At 37.1% G+C, this 23,918-nt stretch overlaps 1 protein-coding gene across 1 annotated transcript in view; it reads left to right on the forward strand.

Moving 5' to 3' along the window:
- Positions 1–23,918, forward strand: part of LOC126268026 (juvenile hormone esterase-like) — a 530,118-nt gene that overhangs the window by 349,299 nt on the left and 156,901 nt on the right. Inside the window, exon 8 of the mRNA XM_049973445.1 lies at positions 18,622–18,824. Coding sequence (XP_049829402.1) covers positions 18,622–18,824 — 203 coding nt within the window. The remainder of the gene's footprint in view (positions 1–18,621; positions 18,825–23,918) is intronic.

Genomic DNA, 23,918 nt, shown 5'->3' on the forward strand with positions numbered 1-23,918 from the left:
TTGTTTTAGGTCTTCTACTTTCATCAACCCACTTTTTCTTCCATAGTTTCAGCTCTCCTTTCATTGAAAGTGAAGAACTCTCCAAAAACTGTTCATATTTCTCGGATGCCTGGATCACTTCATCCTCACTGTATTTTAGTATGCAGGAATAGGACCTTCAAGTGTTAATATGGTGCGACAATCTTCGGAAATCTTGTTTCTAGCTCGGCAATAAAATGATCCAAAACAGGTAAAAATACTGTTCACCTGAAGTATTTCTCGGCGTTTGAAGCAGGAACGTTGTCTGTTTTGGTTTGTGTTGAAATAGTTCTTGGCATTGCTATTACACTTCCTATATCTTCTGCCAGTTTAACAGCGTCTTCAAAAGTAATTCCGTATTTTGTTTCCGAACTCATCCTTATATTGTTGAACACCTCAAGCACATCATTGACACGATGTAAGACAGTTGTTAAATCCATTGTAGGACTTTGGAGCTGTTCGCTTAGTCTTAGAGTTAAAGAAAAGCAATATGCTGCAGTTGCTAAAGCTACTACGAAGTCTCCTCTTCGGATAGCATAACTAAACACACAAGTTTTACTAGCCGTTTCTGCGTTGGTTTCACGACTACTTTAAAGTTCGTCAATCAAGGTCACGACCGGGACAAACAGCTCCTTGAAAGTAATAAGGCTATCGTGTCTTTCCACCTATCTCGTTGGACCCATTGCCTTCAACTTCGTTTTCTTTGACTCTGTGAACGGTAGTCGTGATATAGCTTCCTCTACGGAACTTTTTCTGTTTGCAGAGGCAGACAAGAATTCTGAAACTGGTCCTACAATTCCCATCATATTTTTAACTATTTGAGTACGGTATCATAAGACTTAGAAATACACAAGTTCAAAGAGTGGCTAAAACAGTGGGTATGAATAGCCAACGGTTGTTTACTAAAAATAAGAACTTGAACTCCTTTAAATCTCCCAGCCATGTTTGAGACGCCATCATAGCCCTATCCACAAAGATAGTCATAGGTCAGCCCCAGTGTCTTGAGTTTTTCATCAATGACTTCTGCAATCGAAGTGCCAGTAGTTGATTTAAGCTCGATAAAACCCAGAAAGTCTTATTTGGTAACGAAGGTCTCTATTTCAATGTACCTAATACAAAATGTCATGTGTTCCTTAGTGGTGAAATCAGTTGTTTCATCACACATAATGCTAAAAAAAAAATTAGCCTTTTTCACATCCCTCGATACTGAGGAGCGAACAGCGTCACCAATGCAATATGTGCCTTCGTTTTGGACCGTGTTACTTATCATAGAACGGTTTTGGCCACATGTACTGAAATGATGTTTTAAATCTTCATCTCCAGCAACCACACGAATAGTCAAAAGACTCTCAAACACTCCACTTTTTCACTCTAGAAGATCATCAGTTTTTTCTTCTTTTAGCTGAGGATTTAAACCATGATCACAATGTCCTCATAAAGATGGGTTATTTCTAGCACACATGCCTATAGTCTTTATAATAGCACTCCGTCTTCAGGATGCGAATAGCAGGGGCGTGTGGTCAGCACATCACTCTCCTGGTCGTTATGATAGTTTTCTTTGACTGGAGCCGCTACTATACGGTCGAGTAGTTGTTCAGTTGGCATCACGAGACTGAGTGCACCCCGAAAAATGGCAACAGCGCATGGCGGCCCGGACGGTCACCCATCCAAGTACCGGCCACGCCTGACAGCGCTTAACTTCGGTGATCTTACGGAAACCGGTGTTTCCACTCTGGCAAGGCCATTGCCCCTTTACAATAGACCTCAACTGAAGATTTCTTGGTATCGAGGACAACAGCAATACTTTTTTTACTTCATTCCACAGACTTGGTGAAGTCTATAGCCTTCTCCATGGAAAATTTGGGATATTTTGCGTTTTCATGATGATCTTCCGTAGCCTTTTTCCATTTGACCAGTGGGTCTATTACCAGTGTTTTCAGCGCCTATAGAAATAAATTAAAAATCTCTTAGTTAAAGAATTAAGTAAAGAAAAAATAGTGCAAACACCAAACCTTGTAAGCACTCGAAATCTTAGCAACATAGAAATTTTTGTTGAAAAACCAAGCCTGAAAACTATTTTAATAATTATGTTTTTGTATGTGCAGTGTTTCCAATTAGAAACGACACCTCCAAGTTATTTATGTTTTTTACCAAGCCAGTTAAAGGTTTCAATTATTTAGAATAATGAAAAGCTGTAATAAGTACCTGGGAGCCGATTCCAGCACCTGAAGGGAAAAACAGAACGCATGCAGTACAAAATCCACCGCACAACATTTTACTGTATGAAAGCCAGTTGTACTGGGTCATCCATTCCTGCTTCGGTTTTGCTTCCCTTCTAATTGAGTAGGAAAAGAAAAGTTTGCACGGGGCTTCCAAGTATTCTTTACAAACTTAAGCTTATCATCATGTAAGGCTCCTTTAACAGCTCTTCCTATATGATATGGGTCATAATATGTTTGTCACTTCTGGTCTTTCCTCCTGTGAATTAAATATGCTTTAAATGTCAGTTTTATTTATAAGTGGCTCAACACAAAAGTATATAGCGTTATTTATACATATAAATAATTTTAATTTATATGACCACTAAAAAGTCACCATTTGTCTTCCAAAATATTATCATTTCCCCATATCCCTCGGTCTTGCCCCCTCCGACTACAAACATTCACCCTCAGTAAACAGTTTCGAAATGGTCTTGTGTATTGACATGTTTAATGAAGGTACTAATTGCAGCAATTCCATACAGTAATGACAAGACAATAAGACTCAGAACACTGAAGCAGTAAAGAATAAGAAAGCAGACAACAATGGCTACTTCAGACAGTGTTTCAGCTACATAATGTTACCGGCAGCCTGGAACAAGTGACTGCCATCTCCCGCCTTCTACCAATGTAGGACTGTCAAGATACAATTTACACACTGTAACTCTTGTTTGTTTGTGAAACTGGTCTGTGAATGGTATTCATGAGTCCAAAGATACATAAAATCTAAGTTTCTCTTAATTTAGTGGCCTTTGTCTGGAAGTTTTGTTTGCAAATGTTCCTACAGAAAGGCTTCAAAATTTAACACGACATTAGTGACCTAGTCAGTTAAGGTTGTCACCAGCCAGTAGCAGTCAGACTGATAAGCTTTTAGAAACTTCTGAAATGCTCTCACATGTTTATAGACTATTACTAAAAGTTGGTAGATATTGTTGAGAAACAAAGCTTTGAATAATTTGTAAGGCGGCAGAATAAATGCAGGTCAATTTCGCACCTTACATAAGAGCTTTATATATCATAATGGAAAGGTGAATATGACACCTAACTTAATTCGGCGGTAATGAGCTAATTTTCCTGTAAGTATGTAACGCAAAATGGATGACGCTCAATCGACGGTATTAACACACCGACAAGTAATGCATGTCTATGAGCAGAAGGTGAGACAAGCAGCAAGAGGAACCATTTTGATTTGGAAGCAATCGCGAGGAGAGGTGAAGGCCACACCACAGGGGTGCCACGGAAAGCACTTAGAGTGCGTCCCAAGGTGGGAGTCAACAACTGACCAACCCGGTGACTCAGACCCCATTGGTCGAAAAACGCCGTGACACGGAGAATGAAAGAACCCAGGTGGGGAGACAGTTCGGCTACGAGAAAGACAAGACGGAAATTTTCGAGGACTCTTCTCTGAACAGGCGTCAAGTGCAGAATGGGGCGCATAATGCTCTGTACGATGCAGAGGAGAATTTTGTTGGAACACTGAGTTCACAGCGGCTGACGTCCAGCTAGAAATTAGCTGTAGCGTCGTTTAGCTCCAACAGAGGAGAAACGAACCAACCAGTTAGTTGATTGTTCTTGAGAGAACTGAGAGGTCATAATAATATGCACACTGCTCCAGCCATGTGCTTGTCATATTCCAAGACTAGGGATGAGTACTTGTTTTTTCACATAACGAGAAACGTAGGGTGAGTTTCTGCTGGAAAATTCATCAAAGGTTTAATAAGTTTTATAGGAATTTCAGGGGAAGAGAGCTGCCATGCATATGATAGCTCATCACAGCTAAGGTAAATACCGCGTGCAGAGGCGTAAACTTGGTTCACCAGCTTTCATCCACTGTAAACTCGAGCGACTTTTGGTAATCTTTTGCTGAACTTGTCAAAAAACTAACCATCCTCCGTAGACTTGATCCTCATCCTAAATAGTACCGAACTTTGAACCAGAATCGGATGATTTATAGTAGTACTAACCAACATCATAACATAATAGTAAGAATAATTTTGTAAAGGAACTTCTAGTTAAAATTTAATATTGTTGTGTTTAGGATTAGTTAAATTTCAGAGGACATGATGTGTCATTTTCACAACTGTCTTAACAGTGTCACATTGTAAACTGTGTAAATGCGTGTATATCTGTGAAAAGTTTGCAACATTAAACAAATGTCATTACAGCATACACAGTTTTGTCCTCATAGAAGAAGCAACCACCATCTCACATCTTACAAATTTTGTCAATATTATTAATACCAAAAAAGTGTGGCCAGCTTTAGTAAATAATACAACAATGTGTTTATTTTTCAGTACAAATTGATTAAATAATGCTGGTTTGTGCAGAAAATATTTTACCTCCTTATAGACGAATGGCATCTTTAAGAACTGACCTAACTTTTTTTTTCAACCAGTCGTATTCTTACCATTAGTTATCGATTAAACATAATAGCGCAAATCTTACATAATTAAACTAATAACTACTTGTAAAAAATCTGAGTAACATGAAGGAAGTATTATTTAAAATTAAGAAGACATGACCATTACCAACTGTTTTGTGTTGTCGGGATTCTAGACTCTAGATGCAAAAGCCTGCGACGGTCCCAGTTCTATAGAGCAAGCTTCAGATTCCTTACGAGGATTTTTGGCCCTACGCTCAGATTTTGCATAACTTGCGATTCATTGCAGCAATGTCTTTAATCACTCAGTCCAATCTCTAATACACTATTATTTGAGAAAAAATTGACACTTCACGACGCATGATTCGGTCACACTACTTAGTTACGCACTTCAGTAATATCAATAATCGTATTCGGAAAACAAAGTTTTCGCCGACAGCGCGTGGAAGAGTTGGAAGGACAGCCGATTGTTTTTTCGTCCAGTCGCTTTCTTCACTCGGTTGCAGCCGTTATATGAATTTTACACTCAGTTTCCGGGTTTGAGTTATTTTATTTACATTCTCTTTCAGACTTTTCGGTTATCATATCAATTTTTGGTTGGTTTTTAAAATTTAATATCAGGTGCTGCCCTGTAAATTTATGTATATATAAATGAACCGTCACCTTTTAACACGTTTCTAAAATACCTGTGATCAAAATTTTAAAAATCGTTTTGGAGCACCCTGTATTTTCCTTACTTCTTTATTGAGATCATGAGTTTTTCAGCCGCCAACAATCGGCGATCGTATACATCGCGACGTCGACCCGCTCGCCAGACAACTGAATAATTTAAATATCATTTCCCTTCCACTCTTGGAGCTGTATGAAAACGGACTTAATTTACGTTCATATTCCTTACTACAAACGCGTACTACGTTTCAACATGAACGTCTCTATAAAGCGCTTTCACACATTCCTGTAACTCTCGTGTGTAGTCTATATCTACTGGTCGGTAGGTGGTGTTCGCCCGCTGGCGTTGCCAGCACTGAAACGCGTCTACAGAATGTATGTGACCGGGAAAATAATATGATTTGACACAGATGTCCGGCGATTTCGAAGTTTTTGCTGGGGTTAGCATTTTAAGTATTGGTAGGCATACTCGGCATATTTAGCTTTCTTCATTATTCTAGCTGGTACTTTAATACACATCCAGTGTATATTAATAAATAATACGACACCCATTTTAAGTTAAGTAATATTTATTGGTTTAGATAGTAAGCTGTTCGCCGCTCTTATTCTTTTGTTAAAATGTGTTTGAAATACATTACATCCAATATTGCTACATAATTATTTAAAAAATGATTGAATCTGTTGAAGTAGTTTATTCGCAGATTTATGGTGTCATTTTATCCAGTATAAAATGGTATTCCATTAAGGGGGGGGAGGCTATAGCCTCCATAGCCCCTCCCCCCTTGCAACCGCCCCTGATTCTGTATACAAACAAAGACGAAAATTTCTAACTTAAACACGGTAATTTTTCTGAGTGATAAAACAGCATACTGCAGGGATTTCACCATACTGTTGAATACTGAACCCACTGAAGGCTTTAATTTCAGTCAGTCATCTGGTAATCAGTTAGCTCCTTCCTTATCCGAATTCGAGATACACATTTGTGTTCTGGAAGTCATCTGCTACGTCGATAACGAGCCCATCAACAACAGAATCCAAGAAAATCCAGGCGCTACATTTTCTCCTTTTATGACGAGCCGTTCTATATCTCGCCATTGTTCGGCAGTGACGTGTGAAAAAGCTGCGTGCATTAGTTCCAGTACGTCCGGCAGCTTAACACTATTGGGCTGCAGATTCCTCGACTTGCGCCATACGGTGGTGGGGTTTCACGTTCCGCTGGGTAGATCAGGAGTCCACTACACACAGCTGGCGGCTACACGGGTAGCAGGGGTTGTATGGCGTGGACTGGGCGGTTTTTTAGGTTAGATGGCCTCAGGCAAGCACAGAAAGGGCAACAGCCTCAAAGGGTGCGGGGCAAAGTCAAGACATGCGGGGACTAAGCAGCAATCGGTATTGTAATTGTAAACTGTCTGAGCTGCGTTGGTAAAGTACCGGAACTTCAAGCGCTGATAGAAAGCACCGAAACTGAAATCGTTATAGGTAGGGAAAGCTGGCTGAAGCCAGAGATAAATTCTGCCGAATTTTTTACAAAGAAAGGATAGATTTCATGCAACCGGTGGTGGCGTGTTTGTCGCTGTTAGTAGTAGTTTATCCTGTAGTGAAGTAGAAGTGGATAATTACTGTGAATTATTATTGGTGGAGGTTATACTCAACAACTGAACTAGGTTAATAATTGGCTCCTTTTACCGAGCATCGAGTGACATTATACTGAGTGTACTATCCGAAAATTACCTCGAGCAATTAAACAGAGAACTGACTCGTGGAGATAACATCTTGGACCTACTCATGACAAACAGACCCGAACTTTTCGACTCTGTAAATGCAGAACAGGGAATCAGTGATCATAAGGCCGTTGCAGCATCCCTGAATATGGAAGTTAATAGGAATATAAAAAAGGGAGGAAGGTTTATCTGTTTAGCAAGAGTAATAGAAGGCAGATTTCAGACTACCTAACAGTTCAAAACGAAAATTTCTGTTCCGACATTGAGAATGTTGAGTGTTTATGGAAAAAGTTTAAGACAATTGTAAAATGCGTTTTAGACAGGTACGTGCCGAGTAAAACTGTGAGGGACGGGAAAAACCCACCGTGGTTCAACAACAAAGTTAGGAAACTACTGCGGAAGCAAAGAGAACTTCACTCCAAGTTTAAACGCAGCGAAAACCTCTCAGACAAACAGAACCTAAACGATGTCAAAGTTAGCGTAAGGAGGGCTATGCGCGAAGCGTTCAGTGAATTCTAAAGTAAAATTCTATGTACCGACTTGACAGAAAATCCTAGGAAGTTCTGGTCTTAAGTTAAATCAGTAATTGGGTCGAAACAGCATATCCAGACACTCTGGGATGATAATGGCATTGAAACAGAGGATGACACGCGTAAAGCTGAAATACTAAACACCTTTTTCCAAAGCTGTTTCACAGAGGAAGACCGCACTGCAGTTCCTTCTCTAAATCCTCGCACGAACGAAAAAATTGCTGGCATCGAAATAAGTGTCCAAGGAATAGAAAAGCAACTGAAATCACTCAACAGAGGAAAGTCCACTGGACCTGACGGGATACCAATTCGATTCTACACAGAATATGCGAAAGAACTTGCCTCCCTTCTAACAGCTGTGTACCGCAAGTCTCTAGAGGAACGGAAGGTTCCAAATGATTGGAAAAAAACATAGGTAGTTACAGTTTTCAAGAAGGGTCGTCGAGCAGATGCGCAAAACTATAGGCCTATGTCTCTGACGTCGATCTGTTGTAGAATTTTAGAATATGTTTTTTGCTCATGTGTCATGTCATTTCTGGAAACCCAGAATCTACTTTGTAGGGAATCAACATTGATTCCGGAAACAGCAATCGTTTGAGACCCAACTCGCTTTATTTGTTCATGAGACCCAGAAAATATTAGATACAGGCTGCCAGGTAGATGCCATTTTCCTTAACTTCCAGAAGGCGTTCGATACAGTTCCGCATTGTCACCTGATAAACAAAGTAGCCTATGGAATATCAGACCAGCTGTGTGGCTGGATTGAAGAGTTTTTAGCAAACAGAACACATCATGTTGTTTTCGATGGAGAAACGTCAACAGACGTTAAAGTAACCTCTGGCGGGTCACAGGGGAGTGTTACGGGACCATTGCTTTTCACAATATATATAAGTGACCTAGTAGATAGTGTCGGAAGTTCCATGCAGCTTTTCGTGGAGATGCTGTAGTATACAGAGAAGTTGCAGCATTAGAAAATTGCAGCGAAATGCTGGAAGATCTGCAGCGGATAGGCACTTGGTGCAGGGAGTGGTAACTGATCCTTAACATAGACAAATGGAATGCATTGTGAATACATAGAAAGAAGAATCCTTTATTGTATGATTATACGATAGTGGAACAAACACTAGTAGCAGTTACTTCTGTAAAATATCTGGGAGTATGCGTACGGAACGATTTGAAGTGGAATGATCATATAAAATTAATTGTTGGTAAGGTGGGTGCCAGGTTGAAATTCATTGGGAGAGTCCTTAGAAAATGTAGTCCAACAACATAGGAGGTGGCTTATAAAACACTCGTTTGACCTATACTTGAGTATTGCTCATCAGTGTGGGATCCGTACCAGGTCGGATTGGCAGAGGAGATAGAGAAGATCCAAAGAAGAGTGGCACATTTCGTCAAATGTTATTTGGTAAGCGTGATAGTGTTATGGGATGTTTAGCAAACTCAAGTGGCAGACTCTGCAAGAGAGACGCTCTGCATTGCGGTGTAGCTTGCTGTCCAGGTTTCGAGAGGGTGCATTTCCGGATGAGGTATCGAATATATTGCTTGAATGTAAAATTAGATAGATTCGAGTGCGCACGGAGGCTTTCGGGCAGTCGTTCTTCCCCCGAACCATAAACGACTGGAACAGGAAAGGGAGGTAATGACAGTGGCCTGTAAGGTGCCTCTGCCACACACCGTTGGGTGGCTTGTAGAGTATAAATGTAGATATAGATTGTTACTTCCCAGCTAAAATCCCATAACTTGGCTCCGCTTTGTTAGGTTCATATTGTAGTGGTAGAGTGGCAAATATAAAAATATAGCATTTGTATGGTGTTCTCGATGCTGTGAAAATAATTGTTTTTCATGTTTCTATGACACTTACCTACACCTGTGGTATAAAACAATGGACATAGTCCAAGTACAGAGTATTTGGTTTTTCATTTCAGACTTAAAAAATAAATTACATTTTCTTGATTTAAGCAACTTTTATTAACAGCCTTTCATAAAACATCGATAATTAAGAATTTATATTTGAAATGAATACAGAGTTTTTGTGTGCAATATGTAATTAGAAACAATAAGATGTGCATTATTCATAAAAATGAAGATGAATTTTACAATTACAAATTGTAGGTATTTCAAATTGAGCGAAAAAAATTATTTTGGCCAGATTTGAACAAGTGTTTCATGAACTGCAGGATGTTATCAGTCACTTACACTACCGATTCTGCTATAAGTACAGTCTGTACCTGTGTCTCAACTGTCTAATAGGGTTGCTCGGAAAACTTCAAAGCCGATTACCTCTGTAAATTTATGAAAAACGTTAGGAACAACCTCTTTCCCAGCACTTTGTAACCGTGTTCCACACACGTGTTTCACTAAGGAACAGGAAGCAGCGTCAGCCGTTTTCATACTGCGCAGTAACAGTGCGACAATCAGAGCACAACAGTGCAGAGACTGCGACTGTACATGATTTTTGCAATACAAACTATGTAGCTAAAGCGTGATTAATAAAAACGCTGATGGCTGTTAATACATTTGAATATCTTCAAGTTTCATTTAACGTAACTCAGTGACAATATATCTAACATAAGTAGGTCCTACTTTCAAGAGCACAACAACACCAGTGTATGTGTGTTATGTCTTCTGACCAATCATCGCGTTTGTGTTTGTTTACATCAGGTTTATTCTTATGATAAATGGAGTAGCATATTCACTTTGTAGGTATTGATTGCAAGGTAGTGCATAATGAAAGGGGTTAACTTTTCAAGTTAAGATGGCAGCCACTGTAAAAGTCTATCGTGTATCTTGTCAAAAAAGGGCCAATTTTGCTGGTAAAAAGAAAGTGTGTGTACAATATAAATGTGAAATATCGAAACTAATTGCCTGTGTTTCTAAATTACAATTCATGTTCAGTGAACTGAAAGTTGATATTAGTAAACTTACATTAGAAGAATATGGGCAATGTTGAAGCAGGAAAAGACGAATGAAAATTCGACTTTTTCGGATAAATTGACAAAAGATATGTGCGTAAACAGTTCACAGAGAGACTGAAATAAAAAAAAAAAGTGTGGAGCAGCGTAAATGTAGTGCACAACAACGGCTGTGATGTGTCATCTACGATAAATTCCGAAAACTCCAAAAGTGAACAAATTGCTCTTGTATCGTCAAGAAATAATATGTTTATCAACTGCTGCAAAATAAATAGCGACAGCTACAAGAAAGTTTTAAGTACTGGAAAGCGTGCAGATACAAGACAAGATTTTATTTCTATCTGATAGCCCTGGACGACACTGCGCTAGCTTATGAAATCAGACATTTCCGTCAAGATCTTTTGCGACTTCCGCTGTCAAACCAAATGCACCATTAAATATGTTGTTAATAACATTGAAGAAAAGGCAAAGGACTTCAGTAAATCTGACTGTGTTATTGCTCTGGCTGGAACAAATTATGTAGAATGAGATAATCAAGGATTACGAACGCACTGTGAGCATGCTACTCACAGAAACTACGAACACTAAAGTGATTCTGTGTACAGTACCCTACAGATTTGGCAAGGCTGGCTGGAACGACAGAATATACGAAATCAAGACGTTCTTGATAGAATATGTTGCCCCGTGCAGTCACGCCAAGATACTGGATGTTAATCTGTTTTTAAGGAGGACTTATTATACGAAGCATGGGGAGAAAGGAAAAGAAAAACTTTGCAGGAATCTTCATTATTCAACCATGATTCCGCCCATCACACCGTCACTGATCTCCGTTAACTGCTTGCAACAGGCAGATCAGTAAATTACCGAAATTGAATGCTTACAGTATGGGAAAATAACACAAGACGAAACCAAAAAACTAACAGTAAATATGCATACTATGGAATGAACAAGTGACACGGAAGCAACACAGAAGACAATATCACCACAGTATGACAAAATAACTGGAGAAGAAACCAAAAAGTTAACAGTAAATATACCTTCAGTGGAACGAACAAATGGGTGGGAAGCAGCACAGAAGACAATATAACCATGTAAAAAAACTGAGGAGGAAGATGTACCATAGTGGACAGAACATAAAAACAACAGATCAGGATGAAGCACCAGGGAGAGGTTAGCATCCAGACAATTTTTCATGCCCCAATCCACTGCAGAAGAAAATAACCAAGAAGAAGTCCAGGACTCCCAGGAGGTGAAAATCAAGACAGAAACGAAAAGAACACTAGAGCCTACTCTTCAAAGAATTAACTGGACAAGAAATATACCTCTCACAGAACTAAATAATTCTTTAACTCCCCTATATCATAATGTAAAGGCTTAACCAGTAAGCTATATGAGCTAGAGGTCCTTTTGAATGATACATTAAAGGAGATTTCAATTGTGTGTAACTGAACAGTGGCTGCTAAAAAATACAAAAGTGTGCAGCTGGGATTTCAGACTTCCAGTTGATCAGCAGCATTTGCAGGGAAACACACACAGGGAGCGGAACACACACACACACACACACACACACACACACACACACACACACACACACACACATATATATATATATATATATATATATATCAGAACAGGTATTAAATAAAAGGAAATGGGATTTAAAAAGTCTGCGGTATTGAAAAAGACTTTGAATACTGTTTATGTGAACTAGCAGATAGCAAAATTATAATTGCATGTATATGTAGGTCCCCATATGGCAATTTTGAATTGTTCTCTGAAAATTTGGAAAATCTTCTGAACTATCTAGTCAGTCAAAAGACACAATTGTGCTTGGGGATTTCAATGTTAATTTTAAGGACAATTATAAAAAAAGGTCAGAAACAGTTTAATCTACTAAAAACATACAATATGGACATGAGTGTAGATGGTACCACCAGCTACAGCAGCAAAAGAGAAAGCACTATTGACCAAATATTCATTGTGGCTTTAAATCTGAGGTGTTGGATATAGGGTTCTCTGATCATCAAGCAATTAAATTTACTTTAGAGAATTCTCTTGAGACAAATGACAAAAGGAGATATAATGAGAGAAGATTAATTAATTATGACAGCATTAGGGTCTTTAATCACATGTTAAAAAATGGAATCTGGAACATGAAAACCAATAGTTCTGTAGATATAGAATTCAACAAGTTCTTGTCAAATTATAAATACTGCTATGATATTTCATTCCCACTGAAGGGAATGAAAATAAACAAAATTTAAACTCATGGATAACAAGTGAAATCAAAGAGTCATCAAAAAGTCTTAGAATACTATATAAATGTGCAAAGCCAAATACTACCTTGAAACCATATGTAAAGTGTTATAGGAAAAAGCACAGGGAAGCTATAGCTGCAGCAAGAAAAGAGGCACAATGATTCATATATCAGAAAGGGCAACAACAAAATGAAATCTATGTGGAAAGTTATTAATAATCATAAAGGCAAACATGAAAATGCAAGTAATAAAATCACCATAAAACACAGAAATGAAATTGTTGATGATCCATTTCTAATAGTAATATACTTAAGGATCATTACATTAATGTAGCCCAAAACCTGATTACAACTAACTATAATCCAAAGACAAAGGTAACAACTCCAATAAATGAAAGGACAATGTACCTATATCCCATGACACACAAAAAATTACAAACAGCTATGTGCAAACTAAAGAGTAAAATGAGCTGTGGATTTGATGGTATCCCTGACAAAATTATTAAATATAGTACTGATAATGTTGTATCTCAGATTGTTGACATTGTCAATGAGTTCTTTGAAATTGGTGCATTTCCTAGCAAACTTAAGCAGTCAACAGTAATTCCAGGTTATAGGAGTGGTGACAAGTTTGACATTAACAATTTCAGACCACTATCATTATTATCTGTATTTTCGAAAGTAATTTAAAGAATAATGTGTGACAGATTGCTAGACTTCCTAAACAAAAATAAAATTCTTGTATATGCACAGAATGGTTTCAGAAAAGGAAAAAATGCACAAATGGCTCACTTCAGTTTCCTAAAACTTGTTTACAAATCTATTGAGGACAAGGAACTGATCACTGAATGTTGTTTTTGGACCTTTCCAAAGTGTTTGATCTTATAAATCATAATCTCCTTCTGTTAAAGCTATACAATTATGGTGTTTCCTATGAGTGGTTCAAGTCATATTTAACTGATAGGAAACAAAGAGCGCAAATTTCTCAGGATGGAAATGTGCACCATTTTGAATATAAAAGAGTTAATTGTGGGGTGCCTCAGAGCTTGGTACTGGGACTATTGTTATTCTTGATTTTTATTAATGACCTACCACAACAGTTTTCAACAGCTGATACTATACTATTTGCTGATAATACCAGCTTCATTATAAAGGGGCAGGATGATCATGAGATGCAGCAAAAAATCGAAAAAACAGCAGAAGTGGCAGAAAATGGTTTAAAGATAACTGTCTTGGTGTCAATGATAAGTAAAATGTATAGAGAAACTTCAACTGTACAAGGAACAAAAATAGGACTAATGTAAAATACATATTATCAAATAATCAAATTCAGCAATAGAATTAGATAAAATTTTTGGATTATAGATGGATGATCATCTAAGATGGGAAAAACATGTAGAAATGCTTAACAAAAAATTACATATTAAGAATGCTTAAAGATTACTGCAATACCAAAACAGTGTTAAGCACTTACTGTGCATAGATTCATAGTCTACTGAAGTATGGTATAGTATACTGGGGAAATATCTCTTTTGCAAAGCAGTCTTTTAGGCTTCAAAGAAAGCTGTAAGATTAACAAGTAATGTTGCTTACAGAGCATCATGGAGAGGTATCTTTAAAGAATTAAAAATCATGACGTTATAGAAAGCATCTGCTTCATTAAAAACCATCAAGTTTCAGCTTTGAATAGTGAGATCCATGATTATCAAACAAGGAATAGGAATGGCTATCATAGGGATGTGCACAAAAATCAATATATCAGGACAGTGCTGTTTACAAACCAAAAATTGCCAGATAGCATCAAAAAATGCCAAACATTAGTATGCTCAAAAAAGAACTAAGAAATCTACTAATAAACCACAGCTTCTACAGCATTAATGTATACCTGGAACTTTATTCAAATCTGTAGGTTTGCCTAATAACTCTCTAAACAAAAATTCATAATTATCAAACCATTTCTAGATGAAACTAAACTACTTTTACCCATGTATGTATCTAACTGTGCACCTAACTTTTGTGCCATGTGTTTCTACACCTAACATACTGGTATTTAATAGTTTTAGTAAAATCAACCACGGTGCTTTGCTAGATTTTAATTTATTTGTATGTAACTATATGATTTTATAATCTAATTAAGCAGAATAATGTTTTTGTTATAAGGGTGTGTTGATATGAATAAGATTTTGTACATGATGTAAGTGTGTAATATTTTATACTTTTCTTGTACTTTGACAAGTCCAATATCATGAATGTGAAAATACAGATGCTAAACAAATAAATCAATAAATCTATAATTGACCACTATTATCACAATACCTGTAGGCCCTTGCCTGCTGCAATCATCTCTTCAGTGGATGCTATACTCTGTTCATCATAAGAATAAACCTGATGTAAACAAACACATTCACAATGATTGGGCAGAAGCCATAGCACACATACACTGATGTTATAGCGCTCTTGGAAGTGGGTCCTACATATGTATTAAATATATTGTTACTAAGTTGTGTTAAATGAAACTTTAAGATATTCAAATGTATTAATAGCCATGAATGTTTTTCTTAACCCAAAACAAATCCTTGTATTTGTCCAAGGAGTATAAATATGTAAGTAAATAAATTACCCATTAGCTATGTAGTTTATATCTCAAAAATCATGTACAGTCACAATCTCTGCACTGTTGTGCACTGATTGTCGCACTATTTCTGCCTAGTGTGAAAATGGCTGAGGCTGCTTCCTGTTCCATAGTGAAACACGCATGTGGAACATAGTTAAAAAGTGCTGGGAAATAGGTTGTTCCTAATGTTTCTCAGAAATGTACAGAGGTAATCAGCTTTGAAGTTTTCTGAGTGACTCTAATAGACAGTTGAGACACAGATACAGACTGTACTTATAGCAGAACCGGTAGTGTAAGTGATTCATGATACACTGGTTCAAATCTTACTTGAATAATTTTTTGTCACTAATTTGAAACACCTACAATTTGTAATTGAAAAATTCATCTCCATTTTTTGTGAATAATGCACGTCTTATTGTTTCTAATTACATATTGCACATGAAAACCCTATATTCATTTCAATTATAAATTCTTGATTATCGATATTTTATGAAAGGCTGTTAATAAAAGTTGCTTAAATCAAGAAAATGTAATTTACTTTTTAAGGCAAAAATGAAAAACCAAATACTCTTTACTTGGACTATGTCCATTGTTGTATACCACAGCTGTAGGTAAGTGTCATAGAAACATGAAAAATAATTATTTTCACAGCATTGAGAACACCAAACAAATGCTGTATTTTTATATTTGCCACTTTACCATTGCAATATGAACATAACAAAATAGAGCCAAGTTATGGGATTTTACCTGGGAAGTAACAACAGTGTTAAGCTGCCAGACGTACTGGAACTAATGCACGCAGCTTTTTCACATGTCACTGCAGAACACTGGCGAGATATAGAACAGCTCGTCGTAAAAGAAGAAAATGCAGTGCCTGGTTGGCTTCTTGGATTCTGTTGTTGATTGGCTTGTTATCTATGTAGCAGATGACTTCCAGAACACAAATGTATATCTTGAATTCGTATAAGGAAGGAGCTAACTGATTACCGGATGACTGACTGAAATTGTAGCCTTCAGTGGCTTCAGTATTCAACAGTATGGTGAAATCCCTGCAGTATGCTTTTTTATCAGACACAGCTCGCCCAGAAAAATTACCCTGTGTTTAAGTTAGAAATTTTCATCTCTGTTGTTTGTAATCAGAATTCTATGTCAGGTCAGAACGAGAGCATTTCATGCTTTCTGTCTGGTCACCTAAGAAGCACATGGTAGAGATAGAATTTTGCCAAATATTATTTCTTTCTCTTTAAAAATTCAATGACGTTCAAAGCTATAATGCTTCTTTGATCATCTCTCTTTATGTCTGAACTACGCTCACATAATTGCAGGTTACTTGTATGACTGGCTGGTCAGTGCTGTCCAAGTTTAATGTACTGGTAAAGCTGTTGTCCCACATTAATGCTCAGTTATGTGTGTGTAACACAGCATAAAGTGTGTCCTTATGATTGTACTTGACTGTAATGTAACAGCTTGGCTACTTCTCCATGTGAAACGAAATCCAGTGAGATTCAAGCAAATGCAGAAGAATACATTGCGTAATTTTTACATCAGATTATTCTTATAGGGAACAGAGTATATATATATAATGTTCCTAGTACATGCAGATCTTGACAATAAGGGTATCAACAGCTTCATGATACATCTTTTCCAAACATTTCTGCTTTACAAAAGCTTTAATACATAATTTACTATGGAACTCTGCCAAGACATGCTTCTCCATTAAAATTCTAGAGAACCTCAGAGAAGTTTTATTCCTTTTGAACCATGTACCATAGCATGGTTACAGGTCTTTTCTCCACCACAGACCACACAATATGCTCTCTGGCCCTCACAGAGATTGTTCGGTGGGAAATGGTCAATGACTTGCACTCAAGTTTCTACTACAGAACGAGCTGTCTTTGGTAAAGCCATAGCATAGCATGTTCCATCTACTATCAGCAAATCAGAATGTAAACTGCCTCCTGCAACTTGCTTAACCTAATGGCTATAATGCTACTTTGATGGAAGATGGGCATCTGCTTTTTCGTAATAACTATCGACTTTCAGGACTAGTGCCTGCAGTTCACTCGTTCATGTGTATCAAGTGACGTCTGACATATCTAAGTATAGGTGTACTAGAAGAAGAAGGTGACACAGTTCTTGTTCAAACTTTTTAATATTTCAACAAAATTGACAAATTAAACTGATACTGTGTGTGCATTACAAATACTGGTTCTAGGCTGTGCTGGAAAAGTCTCTATCATGTCCCTTAAATACAATCATGATAATGGTTTACATCTCAGGCCATTATACAGACATGTTTTTTTCTGAAATTACTTCAATCTTTAAAGGTTTACAGATATTAACTTTTAACATGAGTAGTGTCATGTCATGAGTCACATATTCTGACAGTAAGTTAAAAAAAATGCAGCAGATTACATTATGCTAAAACTGTTAACAGTGTTTTACTGGACATACTCTTGTTATCTACCAAATTACAGTAAGCTGAGTGATACTGATATACTTTTTAAATCATTACATCACATGTGTTATGACTTTATCTACTATGCTTCAATACTGGAAATGTTTGCTTTTTGACAATACCAGGAATATTTTATAACCAAATATTTACCTAATTATGCTGGCTGTCAGATTTAAAGCTATCTAATTAAAGTCAAAATAGCTATAAATGAATGAATAAACAAAGTTAAACAGTATTCACATTGAGTAAGTTCTGTGCAACACATCACGTCAGCGATCGTAACCTGTGGTTAATGTTCTGTGTTACATTGGTGTTTTGATCTACAGTTGGTGAGGTATCTTATGTTTCTGTGTGTGTCATCCAACACTGCCACATTAGAAGGTTCTGTTAGCTTGTATGTGGGCTGCCCTTAGATGCAAGGCTTTCTCTTCTGTTGGTACGATCAACTAGTGTGCAATAATTCTGGCATGCAACTAAGTGCATGCCACATTTGGAAGAGTTCAAATAAATTACTAATGGGAAAGCAGGATTTGGTCTCTATTTTAGGTGATGACATGCATACCGTTAAACATTTTTGAAATGTTGTTCATGTATAAATTAATTAACTAAGGAAATTTCACAACAGTGCACCTCTAGAATGGTGTAACATCACAAATTGTCTTAGTTGCAGCTTATTAATTTGGCTATTTCATCTTATTATATTAGAGAACTGTTTTAACATTTTTGAATAGTAATATTGTATAAAATGTGCTAACATAAAATTCAATGTAACATATTACAATATACTTCTTCTGTTGGCAGCTATTCTAAATAGTGCGCAGCTCCTAGAAGACTTGAACACACGTATTGATGAACTGATGCCTCAGCTTCTTGAACTCAACAGGAGCATACCTCTAGAAATAACTAACAGGGAGCAAAAACTAAATGATGTCTACCGCTCTATAAGTTCTCAATTCTTTCCAAGTCAGCCACTTAGTCTGAACGATTCTACAAGATTTATAGATGTAAGTACCCAATAGCTTGAAACAAAGTGACAAATATAAGAAATATGTTTTCTTTAGATAAAATATCTGTTTCTTCCAAATGCATCCAACTTTGATTATGATTAGTTATTACAAATAGACAGCAGAGATATAAGGTTGTCATATGACTTGTATCTAACCAACAAACACCACAAATCATGTAACAATTTAGATACTTAAATAATTTTTTAATGTTGCTTGTATTAAAACAGTCCAGATAGTAACTCCTTATTATCTAGAATCATTTTTGGGCCAAAGTCCATGCTGCCCTTTTAACAGCTTAATCATATCTGAAGATAATTTGATTAAACCAAACCTGGCTACAAATAATGAAGAATACTTACGAATTGATCTCTTAGGCTTTCTCAGCATGACAGGCTAATAGTATGCTTTTGGGTTTGGAAGCAAGTTGTTAACTCCAGTTTGTGCACAATATTTTGATAGCCAAGTCAGCTGTTTTCTTCAGGTCCTGTGATCCTGTGATCAGTATTGTTATGTATACTTGCTACCGGACTCCAACCAGATTGTGAAGTACTCTTGGTGTTGTACCATTATTTATAGCCAAGTTTGACTCCCAATGCTCACTACTCACTTTGATGCCCATTTGTTTTCTTGAGTGCACACTGTTGTGTCATGCACTTTCTCTCAGCATTTTCCATGCATGGTGCATAAAATGGCTGGTGAAATTTCTGTTTTGAGTATATTGACTTTTCTCAGTTTTAATGTGCACTTGAACTATGATTGTGTCTTGTTTGTGAATGAGCAAACTTTCAGAATACATTTCTGAGGCAGTCTTCAGTAAAGCTGGAAGTAAGATTCTTAGAAAAAAAAATTAAAAAAGATTTTAAAAAATAGGCACTGAATTCTCATTTATGAATATGAAGAAGTTCTTCAACAACAATCTCCATATATTCTTCTATAATTATGCAGTAAATTCTTCCGTACAAGACTCTATTAACACAGGAAACAAATCTAATCTTGTTCAAATCTGACATGAATCAAAATTGTATAGTCTTCTACCATTTGTTTGTGGATCACTCTCAGCAGTGTTATGCTGAGGCCACTCCTCTTGACTTGTATTCTACACCAATATGGAATGGCAATGTGTGGAGCATGCAGAGACACCAACACAGGTGCCTGATCTTGTGGAATTACTGTGATCATATGCCACCTGAAGATACATGGTGTCCCTCAGTGTACTGGCCACAGGCAAAAATGCATAATAAAGCTGCAAAACAATGTCGCTCAGAGAGGTACTGGTATGTAACACCACTTTTGTTTATAGTGGAACTGCCAACCTGGTTAATTACTTTTTCTGACATTTTTGTTTGATAGTCTCTGAAATTATGCTGTACCAAAAAACTTGATGTTTGTTCCACAATACCAACCCCATTGTATTTTATTTCATGATGATATTCAAGTCAGGCCTTGGCAACAACTGATCTGCTTGGCTGTTTTAGTTGGGTGTGTTGCTCATATTCTTGCACCTCTCCTTGGCTGTTTTAATTTACTGTCCTATGTAAGTCTTGCCACAATCACATGGAATGCAGTACAAACCTAGCTTTCCAAGATGTAGATCATCTTTAACACTACAAAGACAGCTTTTCATCTTTGTTCAGGGAAGCAAAGTACACTACATGCCATATTTCCATAGAAGTCTGTCAGTCTTTCTGGACATTGAGCAGATAAGCAATTCTTGTCTCCTCTTTTTCTTTATCATCCTTAACCTTTTCTACAGGCCTTGTTGATTTTGGCTGCATTGCCCACTTAATTTGTCTATCTGAGAACTCATTTCTTTGGGCCACTATTCATAGGTGTTGGAATTTTTTGGCCAGGCTATCTGAAGTCTTTAGACACATTTCAAATCAACTTACCTCATGTTTGACAGTAAATATTGTGAACAAAGTGATAACATGATGGTGGCTAATTCACTACTGCCTATGAAGACAACTGTGAGGTGTCATTGCACAAGAATCTGTCAAATTCAAACTTATCTGTTTCTATCAATATGTGAATGTTTCTATCAATGTCCATGTGGCAAAAATTCATGACACATTACTGGAACGTTTAAAACCTATCCATCATAATATGAAATTCATAATGGAAGCTGAAAAAGCTGCCCAGATACCTGTCGTGGATAAGTTGGTTAAAAGAAGGATAGACGTATCCCTGGGTCACACTGTGTATAGAAAACTCTGCACTCTGACCTCTGTCTTCACACCTAAGTTGATCACCATCTGTCACAAAGACATTCTGTGCTAAAGGCTCTGGAGCTCGAAAGCTCTCAGACAACACCCACAAATAGTTTTCCAGAGTAACGGATGCTCAGATTGACAAATCAAGTACTAGTGCAAGAGAGAATTTGTGACATCTGACAGTTCTAGATATCGTATTAATATGACTTCTTTATTTCCAGCTTTACATGGTGTCTACATACTCTGTAGAGTCTTGGGTGAATGTTGACAATATGACATGGTCATACACAGAATCCATGCAGCTCTAATCTTTATGTGCAAGAAATCAAAATTAAATCACTTGCCCAAAAAGCCAAGACGAGAAGCTGGACACAGTACAGCAATTATTCTCACTGACAAACATCTGGATAAGGGTGCACTAAACGATTAAATTTTGTGTTCAGTTCAAAAATGCTTCCAAATCAGATTATAACAGCCCCATAGCATATATTGCAGCTTAATTTCCACCAAAAGATGTTCACCACGAAATTTCTGGGGCGGTCACCAAGTCACAAATGCTTAGATCCTAAATCTTCAAGACACAACTAGAAGCACTTAGAAAACTGTGGGAGAATGAGGAATCAGTGCTTCTTCCATCATAAGGGCAATGGTATAGTCCTTATTTCATGCTTGGACTACATGAAGAAGGTATTTGATCTATTGAATGACACTACCTACAGATAGATTTGACTGCAACGGCGAGGTGGATACCACATGTTCTAAACCAAAACCACAAAAAGGGCCATATGTGCATCTCTGCTTGTTTGTCATCAACTGGTTGATGGACAACAGCAACCTTTGCTTTCCTGTATCGTTACTGGTGATGAAAAATGATGTCTTTATCTTAACATAAGGAAAAGGGATGGATGAGCACAAACAAAGCAACAACTGCCATACAAAGACCTTTGCACATCATCAAAAGATAATTTTAGGCATCTGGTGGAACAGCAATGGTGTGGGGTTCTACAAATTGCTTCCCCAAGATGTAACCATCAATGCTGACATTTATTGTCAACAAGTGAAATGTCTTGCAGATGTAATCTGAGAACAACAATCAGTAAGACTGTGTAAAGTGGAGCTACTTCATGATAATACTCACCCATCTTCTGCTAGACTGGCAAAAAACACTATACCGGAGTTGTTTTGGGAACTCATTTCACACCCATCTTATTCAACTGATCTTGTGCCCTCAGATTTTCACTTTTTCCACTCTCTATCAAACAATCTTCAGGCAACTTCATTTTGCTTGAAACTGCACTCTTAGACATGGCTCAATACGTTCTTTCACTCAAAACCATATGATTTCTACAGTCGCAGAATGAAACGGTTACCCCAGTTCTGGCAGACTGTCATAAGTAATTATGGAGAATATGTTATTGATGACTGAAGTCTGTGTTATGTGTACATATTGTGTTTATTAAACTTATGGAAAAATACTACAAACTTATGCACCATTGTATTGTAATCTCTACTACTTTTTTCTGTTTGTATCCTCGACAGCATGAGCTTGAGGTTCATTTTTTTTTTTTTTTTTTTTTTAAATAATATTCCGCCACATTACATTTAGGTAGTGTATATAACATTTACATGTCATTATAAGCTTGTAGATCCATGTCTGCTGTTACTGAAGACATCATAAGCTATTAGCACCACTTATTTGGCATTCATGCTCTTTCCAAGTAAGAAAGCTAACAAGTTGCTCCTCTTACTTAATTCATCTTAGACTAACCACTGCTACAAAAGTATTTAATAACCAAACCATAATGGTTCCCAAACACAAGTAAAAAGTCATAGATATCACCAGTACCAAATTTATTTAGAAATATACTATATGCTACTTGACCACTAAGTCACATAAAACTTTACACTTGTACAGAGAGAGATTCCTCTTAGTTTGCCCTCAAGCAGTACCACTTATCATGCATTTTGCTACACAATCTTATGCCATCAGTTGGCTTCACTTCCTTTCCAGTTTTGAATGCAGGTAGTTACATACTTCTGACCAGCAGCAGCTACATGTTGCCCTACTGTCTATTTTCCTTTTCTGGCATTATTACTAGCATGCAAAAAACTCAGACACATTCCTTAATATCATTCATGTAGTACTTGTACTTACAGGTGAACTACCAAAATTCGTAAAATGCATTTAACTCTCACAGATTGGGATTCAGTCAAATGAATTGTTGGCATCCTAACTCTATAGGCACTGACCATATAATACCTTCCACAGGAGGCCAAGTTATGACAGGGATAGTGTCCCAATACATATCCTTTACACTGTACTTTTACTGTCGATCATCCATCCCCATTGGTTGACCCATACACCCAATCATTCTCCTAATTTATATATTGACTCACTCCTGTTGCTTAAATTATGTTTCAGAGGCCTGAACTCATGCTTCTAGTGAATTCCCTTGCACTCCTTCTTTACTGTGTCAACTGTGTGAACATTGTCAAGGTCTCTTCCATTCAGTGAGTCTACAAGAAATACTACTATTGGGCATGGTATTCCCTTTGGCTTGTAAGGGTCTTCATATTTTGTCATTTCAGATTTGAGCTTGGATAAGAGGCTCTCACTAAGTCATTTAATTTAAAATCTGTCTCTACTGCATTTTGACTATATTGACATGATTTGTTTCTTGCATGCTTCCTTAATTAGTCCTCAGTATTCTGAGTTCCCTCTTTGTTGTGTCCTATCTTCTTTAAATAACAAATAAATAAATAAGTAACATGGCTGCACTGTCCGAGGCAAATATATACAGTAAATTTATGTCAGTGTGAAGGAAATCTTTGTGTACTCTTATTAACTATATAAAAGTTCATGCAATACTACACTTGGCCA

This window comes from Schistocerca gregaria, chromosome 4, assembly GCF_023897955.1.
Source record: "Schistocerca gregaria isolate iqSchGreg1 chromosome 4, iqSchGreg1.2, whole genome shotgun sequence".
NCBI classification, from domain to species: Eukaryota; Metazoa; Arthropoda; class Insecta; order Orthoptera; family Acrididae; genus Schistocerca; species Schistocerca gregaria.